At 39.9% G+C, this 20,326-nt stretch overlaps 1 protein-coding gene across 2 annotated transcripts in view; it reads right to left on the reverse strand.

Annotated features, from left to right (window-relative positions):
* kiaa0586 (KIAA0586 ortholog) overlaps positions 1-20,326 on the reverse strand; it is a 524,067-nt gene that overhangs the window by 282,501 nt on the left and 221,240 nt on the right. For both annotated transcript variants that reach the window (XM_059957145.1, XM_059957155.1), the window contains one exon: positions 886-1,112. In XM_059957145.1, the coding sequence (XP_059813128.1) occupies positions 886-1,112 (227 nt within the window). The remainder of the gene's footprint in view (positions 1-885; positions 1,113-20,326) is intronic.

The following is a 20,326-nucleotide window of genomic DNA, read 5'->3' on the forward strand; positions in this document are numbered from 1 at the left end:
GCAAGCGGCTACCACATGCCTCCAACCAATTGTTTGTGCACATTATCCACAGCAGAGTGTGAAGCATCAGTAGTAATGGCTATGGGTCCATTGGGGAATGGGTGCACCAGTAGGGTCACGTTGGAAAGAGCTTGTTGGTGTCATTATCAAATACTCTGCTCATGTTTGCTGACCATTCAAGCATGTGACCAGGAGCATTGCCTTTAAGGGCACTATATAAGGGGAGCAGTTCAACAGAAATTCACCATACCTAGAAACTCTTATAATTTTACTGCCTCTTAAAGTGAACTCCAACTCAATATCAGTGGTTGTGAATTAAGCATATGCTTCCACCCTTTACATTATCCTACATTGTTTTCCAGAGTATAAAGCTTAAAGTAATATAATTTTGGAAAGCTTCTAGCACCTAATCTACAGCTCAAGTTTGCTACAGCTTGCTACGTTCATGCTTGGCATTCTGTTAGCTTTTTAACCACAAGCTGAGCCAACTTTGTGGCTAATAAAATCAATGTACAGCAATGTAAAACAATATATTTTGGGGCAAAGTGGAAAACAAAATGTAAAAAGAAATCTGTATCAGTGAGAAAAGCAATCATTGGTAACAACAGTGTCACAGTTCTTATTTTTTTCTTAAAGTCCCACAGGATTAATTAAGGGTATAAAAATATTAAATGTTTTTTTTTCTCAGAGACCTGGTTTCAAATGTTAAGAGGAAGATCTCCAGTTTATACACTGTAAAAACATTTGATTAAGTTTGAACAATCATAATCTAAGTCTGGTAGGTTTCTACCAATAGCAAACATTAATCAGCAACTTTCACCAGGCAGAGAAAACACCTTTCCCAACAAAGCATTGCTCCAAGTCATGACATTGGTAGTTCCATACCTGTTTGCAGTCAAGGAGTCAATTATTGAATATAATGAAGAATGGTCCTTTGCTCTAACAATTGCTTCAAGATTTTCTTCAATGAATTTCTTGTTCATTTGTACTGTACGCAAAATTTGTCCAGCATCTTCAAACATTGACTTTGGTGCTTTTACTGACTCAATCAATGAAGGCTTCTGTGAACAACCAGATTCTGTTCCTTTGGCACTGAGTGTAGGTTGCTTCAGCTAGAATTGAAAATAATTTTGATTATGCTTTTAGTGATCAAAATGGAATTAGAAATAAAAACAGAAATCTATATATATTACACCTATTCAAGAATAAAATATCTACTTTTATAAGCCTAAAGAACAACCTAAAGGACCTTGCTTTCAGTGATGACAGGAACAGGTATAAATCTGATTAAATCTAAATATCACTGTCAGTGATCTGCATGGTAAAACTGCACTGCTACATAACAAGATATCATTGAAAATTCAATATTAACGATTTGAAAAAAACAAAATGATAGAAACACTTTGCAGGTCAGGCAGCATCTGTGGAAAGAGAAACATAGTTAATATTTCAGGTTAAAGACTTTTCATTGAAGCCTGAAGGTGTGAAAAAAAGCAAAACAGAATCGTAACAGGGCACATATAAACTGGCAGAATTAGCAGCCAAGTGACAGAAGAGAATAAATACAGAGAAGTGTGAAATGACACACACTGGCAGAAAGAATGTGGACGTTCATATTTAAAAGAAAGAACAGAAGGCAGCACTGGCTGTTTAAGTACGTAGTGTATGTATTTGAACATGACAAAATAGTTGAGAGTGCAATTAGTAAATCATGTAAGATTTTTATGTGATAGAGAGAAAAGATACAAAAGCAAATAGGCATTGTTCAATCTTTATTAACCACCAGTTAGGCCACAACTAGACAACGGTGTCCAATTCTGTTCACTTACTTCAAAAAGAATGCCATGATGCCACAGTGGGAGCACAGAAGATTTACATAAATAGTTCCAAGGGTGAGGAAAATTCACCAAAGGGTTAGACTGGAAGAGGTTTGGATGTACTAATTGCAGCAAAACTTGAGAAAATTTGACAGAACATGAAAGAATAGGACCTATCAAGTGTGGCAGTAGGAAAGTGTGTATGGAACCAGAGGGAATAGCAGAGATACTTAATGAATATTTTGCTTCAGTATTCACTATGGAAAAGGATCTTGGTGATTGTAGTGATGACTTGCAGCGGACTGAGAAGCTGGAGCATGTAGATATTAAGAAAGAGGATGTGCTGGAGCTTTTGGAAAGCATCAAGTTGGACAAGTCACTAGGACCAGATGAGATGTACCCCAGGCTACTGTGGAAGGTGAGGGAGGTGATTGCTGAAACTCTGGTGATGATCTTTGCATCATCAGTGGGGACGGGAAAGATTCCAGAGGATTGGAGGGTTGCGGATGTTATTCCTTTATTCAAGAAAGGGAGTAGAGATAGTCCAGGAAATTATAGACCAGTGAGTCTTACCTCAGTGGTTGGTAAGTTGATGGAAAAGATCCTGAGAGGCAGGATTTATGAACATTTGGAGAGGTATAATATGATTAGGAATAGTCAGCATGGCTTTGTCAAATGCAGGTTGTGCCTTACGAGCCTGATTGAATTTTTTGAGGATGTGACTAAACACATTGATGAAGGAAGAGCAGTGGATGTAGTGTATATGGATTTCAGCAAGGCATTTGATAAGGTACCCCATGCAAGGCTTATTAAGAAAGTAAGGAGGCATGGGATTCAAGTGGACATTGCTTTGTGCATACAGTACTGGCTTGCCCACAGAAGGCAAAGAGTGGTTGTAGACAGGTCATATTCTGCATGGAGGTCTGTGACCAGTGGATTGCCTCAGGGATCTGTTCTGGGGCCCCTACTCTTTGTGATTTTTAAAAATGATCTGGATGAAGAAGTGGAGGGATGGGTGAGTAAGCTTGCTGATGACACTAAGGTTGGGGGTGTTCTGGATTGTGTGGAGGGCTGTCAGAGGTTGCAGAAGGAACTAATAGGATGCAAAACTGGACAGAGAAGTGGCAGATGGAGTTCAACCCAGATAAATGTGAAGTGGTTCATTTTGGTAGGTTCATGGTTCATGATGGCAGAATATAGTATTAATGGTAAGACTCTTGGCAGTGTGGAGGATCAGAGGGATCTTGGGGTCTGAGTTCATAGGACACTCAAAGCAGCTTGGCAGGTTGACTCTGTGGTTAAGAAGGCGTATGGTGCATTGGCCTTCATCAATCGTGGAATTGAATTTAGGAGCTGAGAGATAATGTTGCAGCTATATAGGATTCAGGTCAGACCACACTTGGAGTACTGTGCTCAGTTCTGGTCGCCTCACTACAGGAAGGATGTGGAAGCCATAGAAAGGGCGCAGAGGAGACTTACAAGGATGTTGCCTGGATTGGGAAGCATGCCTTATGAAAACAGATTGAGTGAACTTGGCCTTTTCTTCTTGGAGTGACAGAGGATGAGAGGTGGCCTGATAGAGGTGTATAAGATGATGAGAGGCATTGAACGTGTGGATAGTCAGAGGCTTTTTCCCAGGGCTGAAATGGCTGCCACAAGAAGGCACAGATTTAAGGTGTTTGGAAGTAGATACAGAGGAGATGCCAGAGGAAAGTTTTTTTAAGCAGAGTGGTGAGTGCGTGGAATGGGCTGCCGGCAACGGTGGTGGAGGCAGATATGATAGGGTCTTTTAATAGACTTTTGGATAGGTGCATGGAGCTTAGAAAAATAGAGGGCTATTGGTAAGCCTGGTAATTTCTAAATTAGGGACATGTTCGGCACAACCTTGTGGGCCGAAGGGCCTATATTGCGTTGTAGGTTTTCTATGTTTCTGTGTTTCTAGAATATAAGGAAAGTGAAAGGCTTTGAATAGAGCCTAGGGTTTTCAAAAAGGAATTTAAAAAGGCTTCAAGGGAATTATTCTATAGACGTACAAGGAAAAAAGTGGAGAATGTGATTGTTTGCTCTGTCATGAGCTGACATAATGGCTTTCTTCTGTAGCAAAATGATTTTATGATTCCAAATTCATGCTCATCATTGGTTGGAAACCTAGAAGCAAGAAGGTACTTCGATGCTGCACTGAAGATGCACAAAACTATACTGTATTTCAAACTTCCATAAAGTGCCACTGGAAATTTTATTCTCTTGAGAAAACAACTGAAGAATTACAAAAGAAACTGACTCAACAGTGAATACAAATGGTGAGTTCTGAGTTAACAGAAGTCCAAAGTGATCCTTATTAAATTACATGAACTAATTTCTTAAATGCATATACTTTATTCAAATAAAGCACTGAAAATAATATGCCTTTTCAAAACAAATGACATATGGTGTCAAGAAAAAGATTTTATTTTTGTATTGAAGGTGTTACCCCCCCCCCCTTTAGATCTGGCTGGTATACAGTTCTAGTTGCATTGCTGCCAATAGGCACATTTTCAGGTTTCGGCAGAAAACTCTGTGGCATCTTAGACACTTGTCCAGGAACGTGTCCAACATTTTTGCAGGTGGTTTGCTCGGACTGTTGCGGAAGGTTTAAACTAATTTGGCAAGGATAAGACACAGAATTGGTACAGCTGGTGGGGAGGTAGTGTCATATATAGAACAAAATTGAGTCAGTTAAGCAGGCATTGAAGACAGGGCTATGAATAGAGAATGGAAGGCAGTATTGCATCTATTTTAATGCAAGTAGTAACTGGTAAGACAGATGAACTTACAGCACTGATAGGCACTTGGAAATATTATACGGTTGCAATTACAGAGACAAGGGTGAAAGAAGGGCAATTCAGCGTTCTGGGGTACAGAATTTGCAGGCATGACAGAGAGGGATGTAAAAGAGCTGGTGTTTCAGTATTGATCAAGGGTTCTATTACTGCGGAATATAGACGAGGACAATTTGTAAGAGCAATGGGCTTGTAGTAGTTAGGGATTACAACTAGGACAAGTAATGATGTGTCACTGGAAGAGCATTTCAGGGATAGTGACTATCTCACTGCAAATTTCAAGGTAGTTTTTCAATAGGGAGAAGACAAATTTTAATATAATAATACAGGACCTAGCAAAGTCAACTCGCTTAAATCCAGCTAGCGAAGCTCATACAAAAATGAAGTAAGGAGAGTTCAGGGCCAAATATTTTTTCTGTAATGGTGAAAGGTAAAGTCAGCAAATTCAGCGAATGCAGTATACTAAGAGAAATTGAAGGTTGAATAAGAGATGAGAGAAAGCCAATAGCAAATGTAAATCGGAAGGCCCTTCAGTAAAGTGTAGGGTAAGCACTTCCAAATGAAACTAGGATGGCAACGAGGAACATGTAACATCATTGGACAACAGGATGAAGGAAACCCTCAAAGCATTTTAAAAGTATTTTATATTAAATGTAAGAGGATAACCAGGAAGATAGCTGGATAAAGGGGCAATCCATGCATGCAGTCACAGGGTGCTGCTGATGTTTTAAATGAATATTTGTATATATATCAACATAAGAGAAATAAAATTCAGCTGGAGAGTTCAGAGAGGAGCAGAGTGAGATTCTAGTTATCGTTAAAAAAGGAGATATTAGATGTCTTAGCAGACTGAAAGGTGGGTAAATCACCCCAGCCTGATTAGGCTTTGGGAGGTAAGGGAGGAGATTGGTGAGGTCCTGACAGAAATTTTTACACCTTCTTTGGCCAAGGTGAGGTCCCAAGTGACTGGAGGACAACAAATGCAGCACCTTTGCTTATGAGGAGTGGCAGACCAAGCCTGATGTCAGGTAAGGTAAGGAAATAGCTGGAAAATATTCTGCGACAGGGGTAAATCAAAGGTATCCACTGTGACTTTGTTAGGGAAGATCTTCATGCCAAATTAATCAAATTTTACAGAGGTAATAAAATATATTAATAAGGGCAGTGCAGTTGATTTTGTCAATGGACTTAAGTAAAACCTTAGACAAGGTCTCACATGAGAAATTGCTCATTAGGACATAAGGGATCCAATCAAGGTGGCAAATTAGATACCAGACTGCTTTATAATGTAGTTTATGCACACTTAATATACTCTAAAAATTTTGACTTTATAATAGTGGAAAGTTGCTTTCATTATTGGAAGCCTGTGACCAGTGGGATCAGTTCTAGAACCCTTCCTGTTTGTTACCTAAATGATATTTTTGGTACAAATGTGCAATTAGTAAGTTTGCAGACGTCACAAAAATTAGTGGTGCTACTGATAGTGAGGAATACAGTTTTAGTTTATGGGGGATATTGACCAGGTAGGCAGAGGAATGGAAATGAAAGTTAATCCTGATAAGTGAATGCATTATGGGAAGACTAAAATGGATAGGACATACACAATGAAGATAGTATTCCTCAATGGAGGAGTATTAGGGCCAGAGTGATCTTAGGATGCATACATCTAAGAAATCCTAAATGTGGAAATCTACATAGATAAGATGTTAAAGAAGTACATGAAATATGTGTCTTCATTAACTGGCACACAGAATAGAGTGGTAGAGAGTTTGACTTATGAAGAGAGATAGTATAGGCTGGATTTACTTTCCCAGCAGCAGAGAAAGCTAAGGAGAGACCTGATTGGACAACATTAAAGAGGGGCATGTGTTGAATGGATGAAAGGAAACTTTCTGTCATAACAGAGGTGACTAAAACCAGTGGAGATGGGTTTAGGTTAAGGGGCAAGAGGTTTCAAAGGGACAAGAGGAACAATTTTTCACCCATGAGATGACAGAAGCACAGAGTCTCACATTAAAATATTTAGCAGAAAACTTAAATCATCAAGACACTGAACAGGTAATGGTAAAATAGATTACTCTGGATAGAAATTGTGGGTTGAAGGCTTCCTTCTACACTATATCGTATTATAACTGTCAAAGCATAGATAGATAGATAGATAAATAGATTGATAGATACTTAATTGATCTCAAAGGAAATTACAGTGTCACAGTAGTATTACAAGTTCACAGTGATAAATATTAGAAGAAAAGCAAGAAGAATAAATAAAAAAGAAGCTACCTCGAACAGTCTAACAGATGAGGGATCATCACTTCCTCGGCTACAGATTGACGCATTATAGAACCTTATGGCTGCGGGTAAGAATGACCTCATATAGCTCTCTTTGGAACAGCACCATTGTCTTAGTCTATCACTGAAAATGCCCTTCTGTTCAGCCAAGGTGGCATGCAGAGTGTGAGAAACATTTGCCAGAGAGGCCAGGATTTTCCATAGGGTCCTTTGTTCTACCACAGCCTCCAGTGTGTCCAGTTTGACCCCTGTAACAGAGCCAGCCTTTCTAATCAATTTATTGAGCCTGTTGGCATTGCCCGTGTCGATGCCATTTCCCCAGCACATCCCCACATAGAAGACAACAGACTGGTAGAATGTGAAGGAGAGACCTGCATACTACAAAGGACTTTAATCTGCTCAGGAAGTAGAGATGACTCTGGTCCTTCTTGTACACAGCCTCTGTGTTGGTGCTCCACTCAAGTCTGTCATCCAGGTGCATCCCCAAGTATGTGTAGGTCCTCACCACATCCATGTCCTCACCATCAACAGTAACAGGGAGCAGTGCAGGCTTAGTCTTCCTAAAGTCCATCACCATCTCCTCTGTCTTGCTGATGTTGAGCAGCAGAAAATTCAGCTTGCATCACTTGCTAAAATCCTCCAACAGGACCCTGTATTCATTCTCCCGTCCTCCCTTTATACACCCAACTATTGCTTAGTCAGCAGAGAATTTCTGCAGATGATATTACTCATGGCAACCCATGTCCAATCTTGTCAAAAAATACAGTGGGGTATATACCCAAAATATATGGTCTTACTCTCTAAGGGCATTTCACATTTAAAGATGTCTTGTAGGGCATTATGTATCCCACTCCAATAGTCTGAAATACATCTTATGGAAATATTTGTTTGATGATAAACTTCAATAAAAAATAAATTACAAAAGAAAAAGTGGGTTCCAGTTAATTGGGACACATCAGGACCAGTTCATCTTGGCCCAATAAAGTCGCTACTCCAACTACCCAAAGCTTCCCCAACTACCTTCAGTTTTATACCTTAACCAAAGGTATAAAAAGGATAAAATACCATTTAACTGAGTATCAAATTATGTATTTAAATGAAATACAGAACAAATTAGAACACCACCAATGTCACTACAGTACTATAAAACTGTGTTTCAGTTTCTAATAGTTATCGATGGAGGAATTCATCTAGTGTACACTGAAGTGTTCTTTTAATTCACTATAAATGAACATCAGCACAGACACCTAGAACAGATACTGAACTGCCTTCATACAATGCTTTCGACAGTTGCATCCTTCAAATCTTCAGTTTCATTGCAAAATTAAGATGAATGTTGATACCTTCAAATTCTTCACAGATGATGTAGTGAAATCATCTCATTTTCACTCCTGCCCATTTCTGGCATTTCCAAACCCAAATGGTTGAAACAACAGTGAGAAAACTGTTCTGAATTGTCTTATTGCTTATTTTTTGCCAACTATCTATGACAAAAATCACTACTTTTTGAGCACAAACTCAACACTTTTTAAACGCAACTTACACTATTTAAAAGCTCAGTGTAGTGCCTAATGACCACGACAAGTACACATGACTGACACTTGTTAGAAACTGTTCATTAACTGTCTCCTGTTGCCAAAGTTTCTTAAGCAGCATACTGTTCCCCAATAAATGAAGGGGAGCCCAGCTATTTTCTCAATCAATTATTGTTTTCTTAGAGTTAACTCAAATAAGCAGCTGCCCCAATTAACCAATGGACTAATTACAGTAATCACTGTATACCTTAAAACTACAGTAGGCAACAGAAATTATGAGCAGGAAACCTGGTTGACCCAGCCAGTGAAAAGATATGACCATAGACTTGATAAATTCAGCACAAAAGACAACTTTTACTATATTGTTTGTGAATAGGGAGGGACTACAGTCAGGTCTGAGTAAATACAGGGAAGAAATTTGAGAAGCTTCAGCAACAGTCTATATCCTGGCAGGAGTTCCTGACTGTGGCTGCTTTATTCAATTCTTGATTCCAAATGAATAGCAATCCCTACTGGATATTTTGGAATATGCTATTGAACTTGTAGAGATGGAAAGCGTAATAATAGGAAAAATGAAAGGGAATGAGTCACCAGGCGTGGAACAGTGTAAAAGCAGGCCAATATTACTAAAAGCCTTTGCATGTTTAAAAGAATATACGAAATCTTCCAATACAGGTCAGGAGAAGTCTTATTTCAATTTTGGCAAAGGATGATCTATACACTGTTGGCTTGTCATAACTTGGCACAATGTGCACTATGCATAAACTAGTCTGAGGCTGGTTCCTGAAGTACAAAGGAGCTCTGAGAGTAATGAAAGTCAACGAGACAGATATGCTGCACCCATGGGAAACAAAGTGACTTGGCAAGGAGCTACAGTAGGAGAATACTGCAACTAATCTTTATGGGATACACTGGTAATTTTCTCCTATTTTTGTCATTTAAAACTAGATTGAGGTTTAAAAAAGTTTAATGTAGAAAGATTTATTTTTAACATTGTAAGAGAACAACTTTATATAACTGGTCAGATCAAATGAGAGGCTTGTACATGCATATCAGTGGTCAGCACTTCCTTTTGACCTTGAGTGCCCTGTAAACATTATAGCTTTACCTTACAATCAGTACCACTAACCTTTTCTTTACTCAAATTTCTCCTTTGCTTGACATGCAAAACAAATTTAGCTACTGCACATCATGACCTAAAATACTCTTACACAGCATGGAAAAAGGCCCTTTGGCCAATCTTGTCTGTACTGACAAACGTCTTTGTCACTTTTAACCCATACCCATGAAGCCTTTCCTATCCTCCCTAGTATCTGTCGAAATACCTTTTAAATGTTACAATTATATCCACCTCCTGCCCTTTCTCTGACAGCTCAGTCCATCCTGTGTGAGAAAAACTTGATCCTCATGTCCTCTAAAATTTTCCCCTCTCACCTTAGAACCTGTGCACTCTAGTTTTAGATTTCACTATCCATCCATCTGTGCCCCTCACTCAGATTTTGTAAACCTCTACCAAGTCACCCTCAGCTTCCTTCATTGCAACCTATCCAGTCTCTCTTTATACCTCAAGTCCTACAGTCCTGGCCACCATTCCTATACATCTTTTCTGCACATGTTCTAGTTTACTTACATCCTTCCTGCAGCAAGACAACCAATATAATACTCCGACTGTGGTCACTTCAGTGGGAGAAATGGATGGCAGAAGAGAAAAGGATCTGACAAATATATGACAAATAAACTCTTCTCGGGCTTCCAGCAACCATCTTTGAGCTCATAAGCTGTGATTTGAGTTTCCTTATAGGTTTGTGGATGGTATTAATCTGGTATTTTTTCAAGATCCTGATGATCCTTCCAAAACCGTGGAAATATAGGCAAGACAGGCTTATGCGGGTCAAAGATGACCCAGGGTTCAGGATGACTGGCATTTAAAGGATTTCCGCTGAATATGGAGCAGCATGTATCAACCAAATGGGGCACACTGTAGAAACCCATATCAAACAGCACAGGAGGTGTTTCTGTTTGAGTTAGAAATCAGTGCTAGAACACTGCATTTGCAACGGCCAAAGGATTGTCTTTGACAGCACAAAACTACTGTGCTGCACCAAAGGATTTTGGAGCCATCTGGTGAAGGAAGCCATTGAAATAAAACTAGAGAACAAACATTTTAACAAAGAGAAAGGTCTCATTCTAAGTAAGAACTAGAATTCAATTGTAAACAAGGTGGTATAACAGAAATTTGATTGGATGAAGACCAACCAATCAGGAGGGACGGATGATGGGGATATATATAACACCAGGTATCATTCCTGATGAAGATGACAGAGTTTGTCGTCGAAACATTGGTTAAATTGACACCTGTACCCAGCTGAAAGCCCAAGAAGAGTTTATTCCTGGATGATTTAAGGTATCAAAATGCCTGGTACGGTACTGGGCCTGCCAGGAAGACTGGGTCCTGTTAACAGGTATGAAAGAGTTAACATCAGGAGGGTGGACGAGCCTAGCATCCACAGGACTTTGTACTAAGATGGTACTCATCTTCTCCAACTTGAAAATGGCAAGAAATTACATTAGCACACTTGTAGATCCAACCATAATGCAGTACTCAAAAGCCTGCGCTCATTTTCCACATTAGCACAAACAGAAGCCAACCATTATCTGGGTGTTTTAGTGGAAGCTATGACTTCTGTCTTGCAATCAGAGATGGTACTCATTCAAAGCTGCACACACAGGCTATATATGACAAATATAAAAGAGCCTTATAGGGTATCCAGCAATCTGCCTTTCCAGTATGGTCACAAAATTAAATGGATCAATGTTCCACCTTGGCTCTTAAAGAAAGGACTTTCTAGCATTACCTTCTTAGCACCAATAGAGTGTTATTCAGAGGTGTAGGAATTTAGAGAGCGTTATTCATAAGTGTGAGAACTTAGAGAAACAAAACAAATGGTAACAAACCAAATGGGATCAGAACTGGACAGAAGTGAAGACAAGAAAGATTCCTAAGAATGGTTCATAAGAGTTAAGAATGTGGCTTAAAGATGCAGGAAGTAAAGAAGAATGAACGGGTAGCAGATGGGGAAGGAGCAATGGGGATATCAATGACAGCTGAAAGAGAAAGCCAATAGAACCAGAAAAGATTCATAGGGGAAAATATACCAGTTTTAACTGGACAGAGGAGCTGAAATAAGTTCAGGTTTGATAAAGAGAAATTATATAAAGTTATAAGTTTCAACGTGATGATAGAATGGATGTAAAGAGCAAACACGAGGAAATCTGCAGATGCTGGAAATTCAAACAACACACACAAAATGCATCTTTCCCTTAGTATCTTGCTCTTCAGTTAGTCCTGATGAAGGGTCTCGGCCCGAAACGTCAACAGTGATTCTCCTTATAGATGCTGCCTGGCCTGCTGTGTTCCACCAGCATTTTGTGTGTGTTGTATAGAATGGAAGTAATCCAATTGAAGAAGAAATATGCCAGACTATTTTCAAGCATCAGTATTAACATGCAGGGCTAAAAGATTGTCTCTGTGAAAAAATGGAGAATTAGTGTGGGGAATGGGAAGCAGTTTGAAAAATTGACTGGGTTCCATGCAGAAGGACAATAATCTCATGGGTTGCTGCAAATTCCAGTATTATCCTCATTGTAATTGCTCAGTATAAAACTAATGTAAATAAATCAGAATGTACCACAAGGGAATGTGGATTATGTACCAGATATCCCAAAAAAATCATAACCAGGTTTATGCCTTTACTTTTCCCTTGAGCTTTCAAATTTTTCCATCAGTTTCTGTGTGAATTTTTTTCAAAGAATTCTAAATGCATTAAGTAGTAAAGGAAAAAGTGGAATGGATGGTCAACATATGTGGAGATGAAGGGGTGAAACCCTATGAGGATAGTCACTGGGGACTATACTTGCTGGAATTCAGAAGAATGGGAGGGGATCTTCAGAAACTTGTAAAATTGTGAAAGAAATCTATAAGTGGAGGCAGGAGAGTTGTTTCCTTTGGTAAATGAGACTGGAACTAGGGGACCAACCCTCAAGTTTAGGTGGAATAAATTTAAGAAGGAGATGAGGAGAGACTGCTTTTCCCAGATAGTAGTAAATCCAAAGAAGTCTCAGCCAGGAAAGTAGTAGACTACTCATTGAATATATTTAAGCCACAGTTAGATAGACTTTTTTCATAGCTGAATCAGAATCAGAATTAGGCTTAATATCACCTGCATATGCCATGAAATTTGTGGTTTTGCAGCAGCAGTACATTGCAATACATAATAAACTTTACATTAATATGTATATACATATTTATTTTAAATATATTATTTACTTATTTAATTTATTTTATGTATATAAAATAAGAGCAGTTCCTGAAACACAGAGTATGTGTCTTCAGGCTCCTGTACCTCCTCTTTGATGATATCAATGAGAAGAGGACATGTCTAGTTATTTAGAATCAGAATCAGGTTTATTATCGCCGGCATGTGATGTGAAATTTGTTAACTTAGCAGCAGCAGTTCAATGCAATACATAATCTAACAGAGAGAAAAAAAATAAATAAAATAAAACATAATAATAAATAAACAAGTAAATCAATTACGTATGTTGAAAAGAAAACAGAAATACTGTATATTTAAAAAGAGTGAGGTAGTGTCTTCAGTGTCCATTTAGGAATCAGATGGCAGAGGGGAAGAAGCTGTTCCTGAATCACTGAGTGTGTGCCTTCAGGCTTCTGTACCTCCTACCTGATGGTAACAGTGAGAAAAGGACATGCCCTGGGTGCTGGAGGTCCTTAATAATGGACGCTGCCTTTCTGAGATACCGCTCCCTGAGATTCTACCAACAATGGGTGTATCGTCAGCAAATTTATAGATGTTATTTGAGCTATGCCTAGCCACACAGTCATGTGTATACAGAGAGTAGAGCAGAGGTGCGCCAGTGTTGACCGTCAGCAAGGAGGATATGCTATCACCAATCTTCACAGACTGTGGTCTTCTGGTTAGGAAGTCGAGGATCCAATTGCAGAGGGAGGTACAGAGGCCCAAGTTCTGCAACTTCTCAATCAGGATTGTGGGAATGATGGTATTAAACGCTGAGCTATAGTCAATGCCCAGCAATTCTACAACCCCCAATTAAGCCTAATCTAATAATGGGACAATTTACAATGACCAACTAACTGACCCGGTATGTCTTCAGACTATGGGAGGAAACCAGAACACCCAGAGAAAACCCAAACATTCCACAGGGAGGACTTACAGAGAGTCCCCATGGAATGGCACTGGAATTGAACTTCAGACTCTGGAACGCCCTGAGCTGTTATAGCGTTGTGCTAACCGCTCTACTACCATGGCGCCAAATGTCCTGGATGTTGAGCCTTAATGATGGATGCCGCCTTTTGGAGGCATCGCCTTTGAGAGTGTCCCGGAACCTGGGGAGGCTAGTGTTCATGATAGAGTTGGCTAAGTTTACAATTTTCTGCAGCTTTTTTCAATACTGTGCATTGGCCCTTCCATACCAGACGGTGATGCAATCAGTTAGAACAGGCATGGGCAAACTACGGCCCGCGGGCCATATGCGGCCCGTTAAGCTTTTTAATCCGGCCCGCAGAACTTGATGAAATTATATTAATAAACCTTGTTAACGTTTTTCCCCCGCAATTCTGGCGTTTTCCCAATAGATGACGCACTCTATATACATTGACCTTTGTTGAGGTGCAGCGTATTACTCCACATTTGCACTTTACTTTGTGACCTTGTGTCGACCCATTTCCTGGCACATCCGAACCGGCTCACAATTAGCCAGCGTTCCGGCTAAGGGAGATAGCCTGCGGGGATTTGCGAGCACAGAGCTCCGCATATTGGCGCGCTCTCACTGTTCTGTCATTGTGCGGGTCGTTGTTGAGTTTTGGCACAGGGGACAATTGAATAAGAAGGAGCAGGACAAGTAGACCTGCATCTCTTACCGTTTTTGAAATAAAGACAGTCAGGAGGAGAGTGATGATGATAATATCTTGAAGGATAACAGAATTTTCAGTGCTTTAAAATAATAACTGTTACTATTAAAAAAAGCTGTATTTTATTCATTTAATTTTCAGTGTTTTAAAAGACATTTCAATAAATAGCTAAATACCATGGGACTTCAAAGACAGATATTTTGTTGTAATGCATTTGTTCATTTTCAATTGAAATTAAAGCACATGTTTTCTACATATCCCATGATATTTTATTTTCTCTTATGAGGTGTATTACCAAAACACTCCGTCCATCTGCTCCTGGTCCGGCCCCCCTGTCAAATTTTAGAACCCTTTGTGGCCCTCAAGTCAAAAAGTTTGCCCACCCCTGAGTTAGAATGTTGTCCATGTTATATCTGTAGAAATTTGTCAGAATCTTTGATGATATAATTGAGGACAACTAAGGGTTATAGGGAAAAGGAAGATAGCTGGAATTGAGTCCTCGGCCAGAACAGCCTTAGTTTATTGAATGGCAAAGCATGCCTGATGGGTCAAATGGCCTACTGCTGCTCCTAATTTTCACATTCTTATGTCTGACAGAACAATTCCTAATCACTCTCACATAATAAACAATTGTAGACTCTATTGGGCTATTAATTAATGGCAAACATAAGTATATTGCCCTTGTATATATTCCAATTACAACAAAAGACTATTAGTATGCCTTTGGGTATATATTATGGAAACTGCTTAGTCCAACTAAAAACCTTTGTTTTGCAGGAATATAAGAACCCAAGGCTTGGCCTGGCTAGAAAATTTTCTAGAAGTAACAAATGACTAGTCAGTTTGGTTTTCCTACTTAGCTCAAATGTTTGAATTTACAGGGTTGATTAATATGTTCCCATTCCACTATCACTGCAAGATTGTCTTCAATCCATCAAGAAGACAACACTGACAAATGGCCTTTAGATTTAAGCAAATAAAAGCAGGAGAACCATGGGCAGAAAAGCATTGAACATGGCATTTGAAGAAGAATATCACACTTATGACTTGAGCACACTGTGACAAGAGTATTGGCAGTACATTGACTTAAGAACCTAAAGCAAAAGTTTGGCATAAGGGGCTATTATTCAGATTGGAGGAAGGCAGAAAGCAGGATTCAATGAGGATCAGACCAATAACTAAAATTTATATTAATATTTTGATGGGAAAAAATACCATTATACCAAAACTTGCAGATAGTATCAAACTGGGTATGTGCAGCTAATACTGAAAAAGAATAGAACGCTCTACAAAATAATAATGGAAAATATACATTCTGTATAGAAGTAAACTTTCAGAGAGATAAATAAGATGTAATAGCAACATTACCAATAGTTTGAATAATAAGAAACCAGGGACAAGAAGACTAAGGGGATTTTAGGATCACATTTATTATCACTGACATACAGTACGTCGTGAAATTGGTTGTTTTGTGACGGTAGTACAGTGCAAGACAGTAAAAAGGTACTGTAAGTTTCAATAAAAAATAAATTGTGCAAAAGAGGAATAGTGAGATAATACTTATAAGTTCATTGGTCGTTCAGAAACCTGATGGCAGAGAGAAGAAGCTGATCCTAAACTGTTCAATGTGCACCTCTAGGCTGCTGTACTCCTGATGGCAGCAAGGAAAGAGATGGTAGGGGTCCTTCCTAATAGGATAAAACTAAACAAATCTCTAAAAGCGATATTGAAATTAAGCAAAGTAATTTAAACAACTAACAATGAGATTTATTTCTAAAGGTATATTAGGAAAAACACTGAACTGATGTGAGACCTCAATCAGTCTACCCTGAGAATGCTGTGCATATTTCTGGTGTTTGTGCTACTGTAGGAAACAGCAACACTATGATAAAATAAGAAAGAATTAGGAAGATAATACTAGAAGTTAAAAATTACAGCCGTGGAGCTATCCAGTTCAGAAAAGCTAGTTAATGGTCTAATTTAGAGAGACTAAACTGCAAAAACTACAGGGAAATAAGGAGAGGCCTAACAAGTCTAATGGGATCACTTACTGGGACTTGCCGTATTCTTGACGGACTGAATTGGCTAATTTAATGTGGTTAAAGTAAGTACATAAAACCTCAGAAATGGGCTAATGGAAATTTTTTAAATTATTATCAAGTTTGAGAAAATATTTCCACCTGTGGGGAAATTCAAACCAGAATCTAAGTGCAGCATAATGTTTACCAAAACATCCAATAAGGAAATAAGAGTAATTTCCTGGCTCAGAGAGTAGTTAGTGCATGGAGCTGACCAACACAAGGTATGGCTGAGGCACACAGGCTAAATGCTTTCATTAGGAAACCAGACAACAACATGAGAGAAAAGGAACAGAAGGATATGCTTGCGATACTGCATAACGTCTCCAAACAAGAAACAGTCCACCCCAACCATTTCAAATCATAGTCAGTGACTTCAACCAGGCTTGTTTGAAGGAAACCCTGCCCAATTACTATCAGCATATAACCTGTAGCACCAGAGGTCCAAACACCTAGACCATTATTATACTAGGATAAGGAATGCCTACCGTTCCATGCCCAGACCACACTTTGGTAAATTGTATCAGTTGGCTGCAGTTCTCCAACCTGCACACAAACAGAGGCTAATAAAGAAAGCTCCAGAAAGCTATGAGAGGCAGAAGAGCAACAGGTATGGGATTGTTTTGGGTCAGTAGACTGGGTCGTATTCAAGGGCTCATCTGTGCATCTAAATGAATATATCATAGTTGTAATGGACTTTCTTTAAGAAAGGAGAAAGGCAGCAGAACAGAAAATATAGATCAGTTAGCCTGATCTCAGTGGTTAGGAAAATGCGAAGTCAACTGTTAAGGATGAGCTTACAGAGTACTTGGTGACACAGGACAAGATAGGACAAAGTCAGCGTGGTTTCCTTAAGGAAAAATCTTGCCTGATGAACCTGTTGGAATTCTTTGAGGAGATTACATGTAGGATAGATAAAGGGGATGCTGCAGATGTTGACTTTCAGAAGGCCTTTGACAAGGTGCCACACATGAGGCTCCTTAGCAAATTACATTACAGGAAAGTTACTGGCATAGTTAGAGCACTGACTGATTGGTAGGAGGCAGCGAGGGGGAATAAAAGGATCTTCTTCTGGTCAGCTACCAGTGACTAGTGGTGTTCTGCAGGGGTCGGTGTTGGGATCACTTTTTATGTTGTATATCAATTATTCAAACTTTGTCAAGTTTGAAGATGATACAAAGGTTGGCAGAGGGGCAGGTAATGTTGAGGGAAGAGGCAGGCTGCTGAAGGACTTAGACAGATTAGGAGAATGGGCAAGAGAGTAGCAAATGAAATACAATGGTGGAAAATGCATGGTCATGCACTTTGGTAAGAGAAATAAATGTGCAGAAAATTTTCTGAAAGGGGAGGAAATCCAAAAATCTGAGATGCAGTGACTTGGAGTCCTTGTGCAAAACACCCTAAAGGTTAACTTGCAGGTTGAGTCGGCAGTGAGGAAGACAAATGATTGCATTCATTTCAAGAAGTCTAGAATACAAGAACAGCAATGTGATTCTGAGGCTTTATAAGGCACTGGTGAGGCCTCACCTTGAGTAGTGTGAACTGCTTTGGACTCCTCATCTAAGAAAAGCTATGCTGGCCTTGGAGAGGGTTCAGAGGAGGTTCACAAGGAGGATTCTGAGAATGAAAGGGTTATCATACAAAGAACATTTGATAGTTCTGGGTCTATACACTGAAATTTAGAAGGATGAAGGGGATCTCATTGAAACTTTTCAAATGTTGAGAGGCCTGGACAGAGTAGATGTGGAAAGGATGTTTCCCATGGTGGGGAAATCTTGGACAAGAGGGCACAGCCCCAGGATAGAGGGGTGCCCATTTAAAACAGAGATGCAAAGAAATTTATTTAGTCAGAGGGTGGTGAATTTGTGGAATTTACTACGACAGGCATCTATGGAAGCCAGGTCATTGGATGTACTTAAGGCAGAGCTTGATAAGTTATTGATTGGACACAGCATCAAAGGTTATAGGGAGAAGACCGAGGAATGGGGCTGAGGAGGGGAGAAAACGATCAGCCATGATTGAATGGTGGAGCAGGTTTAATGAGCTAAATGGCCTAATTCTGTTCCTGTGTCTCATGGTCTTTATTAAAACAGTTGTAAACTAGTATGTCCCCACAAAATCATTCGGAATCTTCCCCAATCAGAAGCCCTGGATAAACCATGAGATCCACAATCTGCTGACAGCCAGATCTGAGACATTCAAATCTGGTGCAAGAGGTCCAGGTATGATTTCCAGAAAGCCAACTAACAAGCAAAATGGCAATTCCAGACTAAATTTGAATCAATGAAGGATGTTCAAAAGTTGTGGCAGAGCTTAGCTTTCAGATGAGCTCAATGCCTTCTCTAGTCACTTTGACCATCAAAACCATCATGAACTCCCACATCCCTCAATGATCCTACGATTTCTGTCTCTGAGGCCAATGTGCGAGCACAAAAAGCATCCAGCCCAGGCAGGGTACCCGGCTAACAGCTAAAGACCTGTGTTGATCAATTGGCAGCAGTGATCTTTAACCTTTCGTTGCAGCAGTATGTGGTACCCACCTGGCTTTAATTACCCCAGTGTCCAAGAACAGCATAGTGACCTACTTCAATTAGTAGCACTTACATCCACAGTGATGAAGTTTTTTGAGAGATTGGTGGTGAAATATATCAACTTGTGCCTGAAAAGCGAATTAAATCTGCTCTAGTTTGCCTCCTGGAGCAACAGGTCCACAGCAGATGGCATCTCATTGGCTCTTCACACAACCCTGTGATACCTGGACAGCAAAAATGCATACATCGTCCCCTCAAAACTAATCAATAAGGTCCAAGACCTTGGCCTCAATATCTCCTTGTGCAATTAGATCCTTGATTTCCTCACTTGCAGACACCAATTTGGATTAGCAACAACATCTTCTCCATGATTTCCATCAGCACAGGTGCACCAGAAGTCTGTGCGCTTAGAGTCCTGCTCCTCTCACCTTACAGTTATGACTGTGTCGCTAAGCACAGCTCCAAAGCTATATTCAAGTTTGTTGACAACACCACTGTATGTATAATGAATCAGCATCTGAGAGGGAGATTGAAAATCTGGTTGAGTGCTGGCATCACAAGAACTGCTTCGTCAATGTCAGCAAAACCAAGGAGCTGATTATTGGCTTCAGAAGGAAACCAGAGGTCCATGAGCTAGTCCTTATGAAAGGATCAGAGGTGGAAAGCGTCAGCAGCTTTAAATTTCTCGGTGTTATTATTTTGGAAGACTTGTCCTGAGCCCAGCACATAAGTGCAATTAGAAAGAAAGCACAGAAGAACCTCTACTTGTTTAGAAGTGGGCAGAGATCCAGCATGACATCCAAAACTTCAGCAGACTTCTATAGATTTGAGGTGGAGAATATATTGACTGGCTCATCAAAGCCTAGTATGGAAACACCAATGAACAGAAATTCCTACAAAAGGTAGTCCATCATGAGTAAAGTCCTCTCAACCACTGAGCACATCTACATGAAACACTGTCGCAGGAAAGCAGGATCCATCATCAGGAACCTCCACTGCCCAGGACATGCTCTTTTCTCGCTGCTGCCATTAAGGAGAGGGTACAGAAGCTTCAGCACTCACACCACCAGGCTCAGAACAGTTACTATCCTGTTATGAATGTACCACAGCTCTGAGGGGCAGAAGCGGCGGGAGCAGCCCCCTCCTTCCGGAGAATCGCAAGATCACTATTAATTCGGGTCTCAGACCCAGGAAATGAGAGACAATGCAACGGTTTTGACCATTGTTCTTAGAGACACCTGTGTGAATTGCATGTCCCCACTACTTGACAGCTACCAGGGATATGGACACCCTCGGGCAATGTGGGG

The sequence above is a fragment of the Hypanus sabinus genome, chromosome 2, assembly GCF_030144855.1.
Source record: "Hypanus sabinus isolate sHypSab1 chromosome 2, sHypSab1.hap1, whole genome shotgun sequence".
NCBI lineage: Eukaryota > Metazoa > Chordata > Chondrichthyes > Myliobatiformes > Dasyatidae > Hypanus > Hypanus sabinus.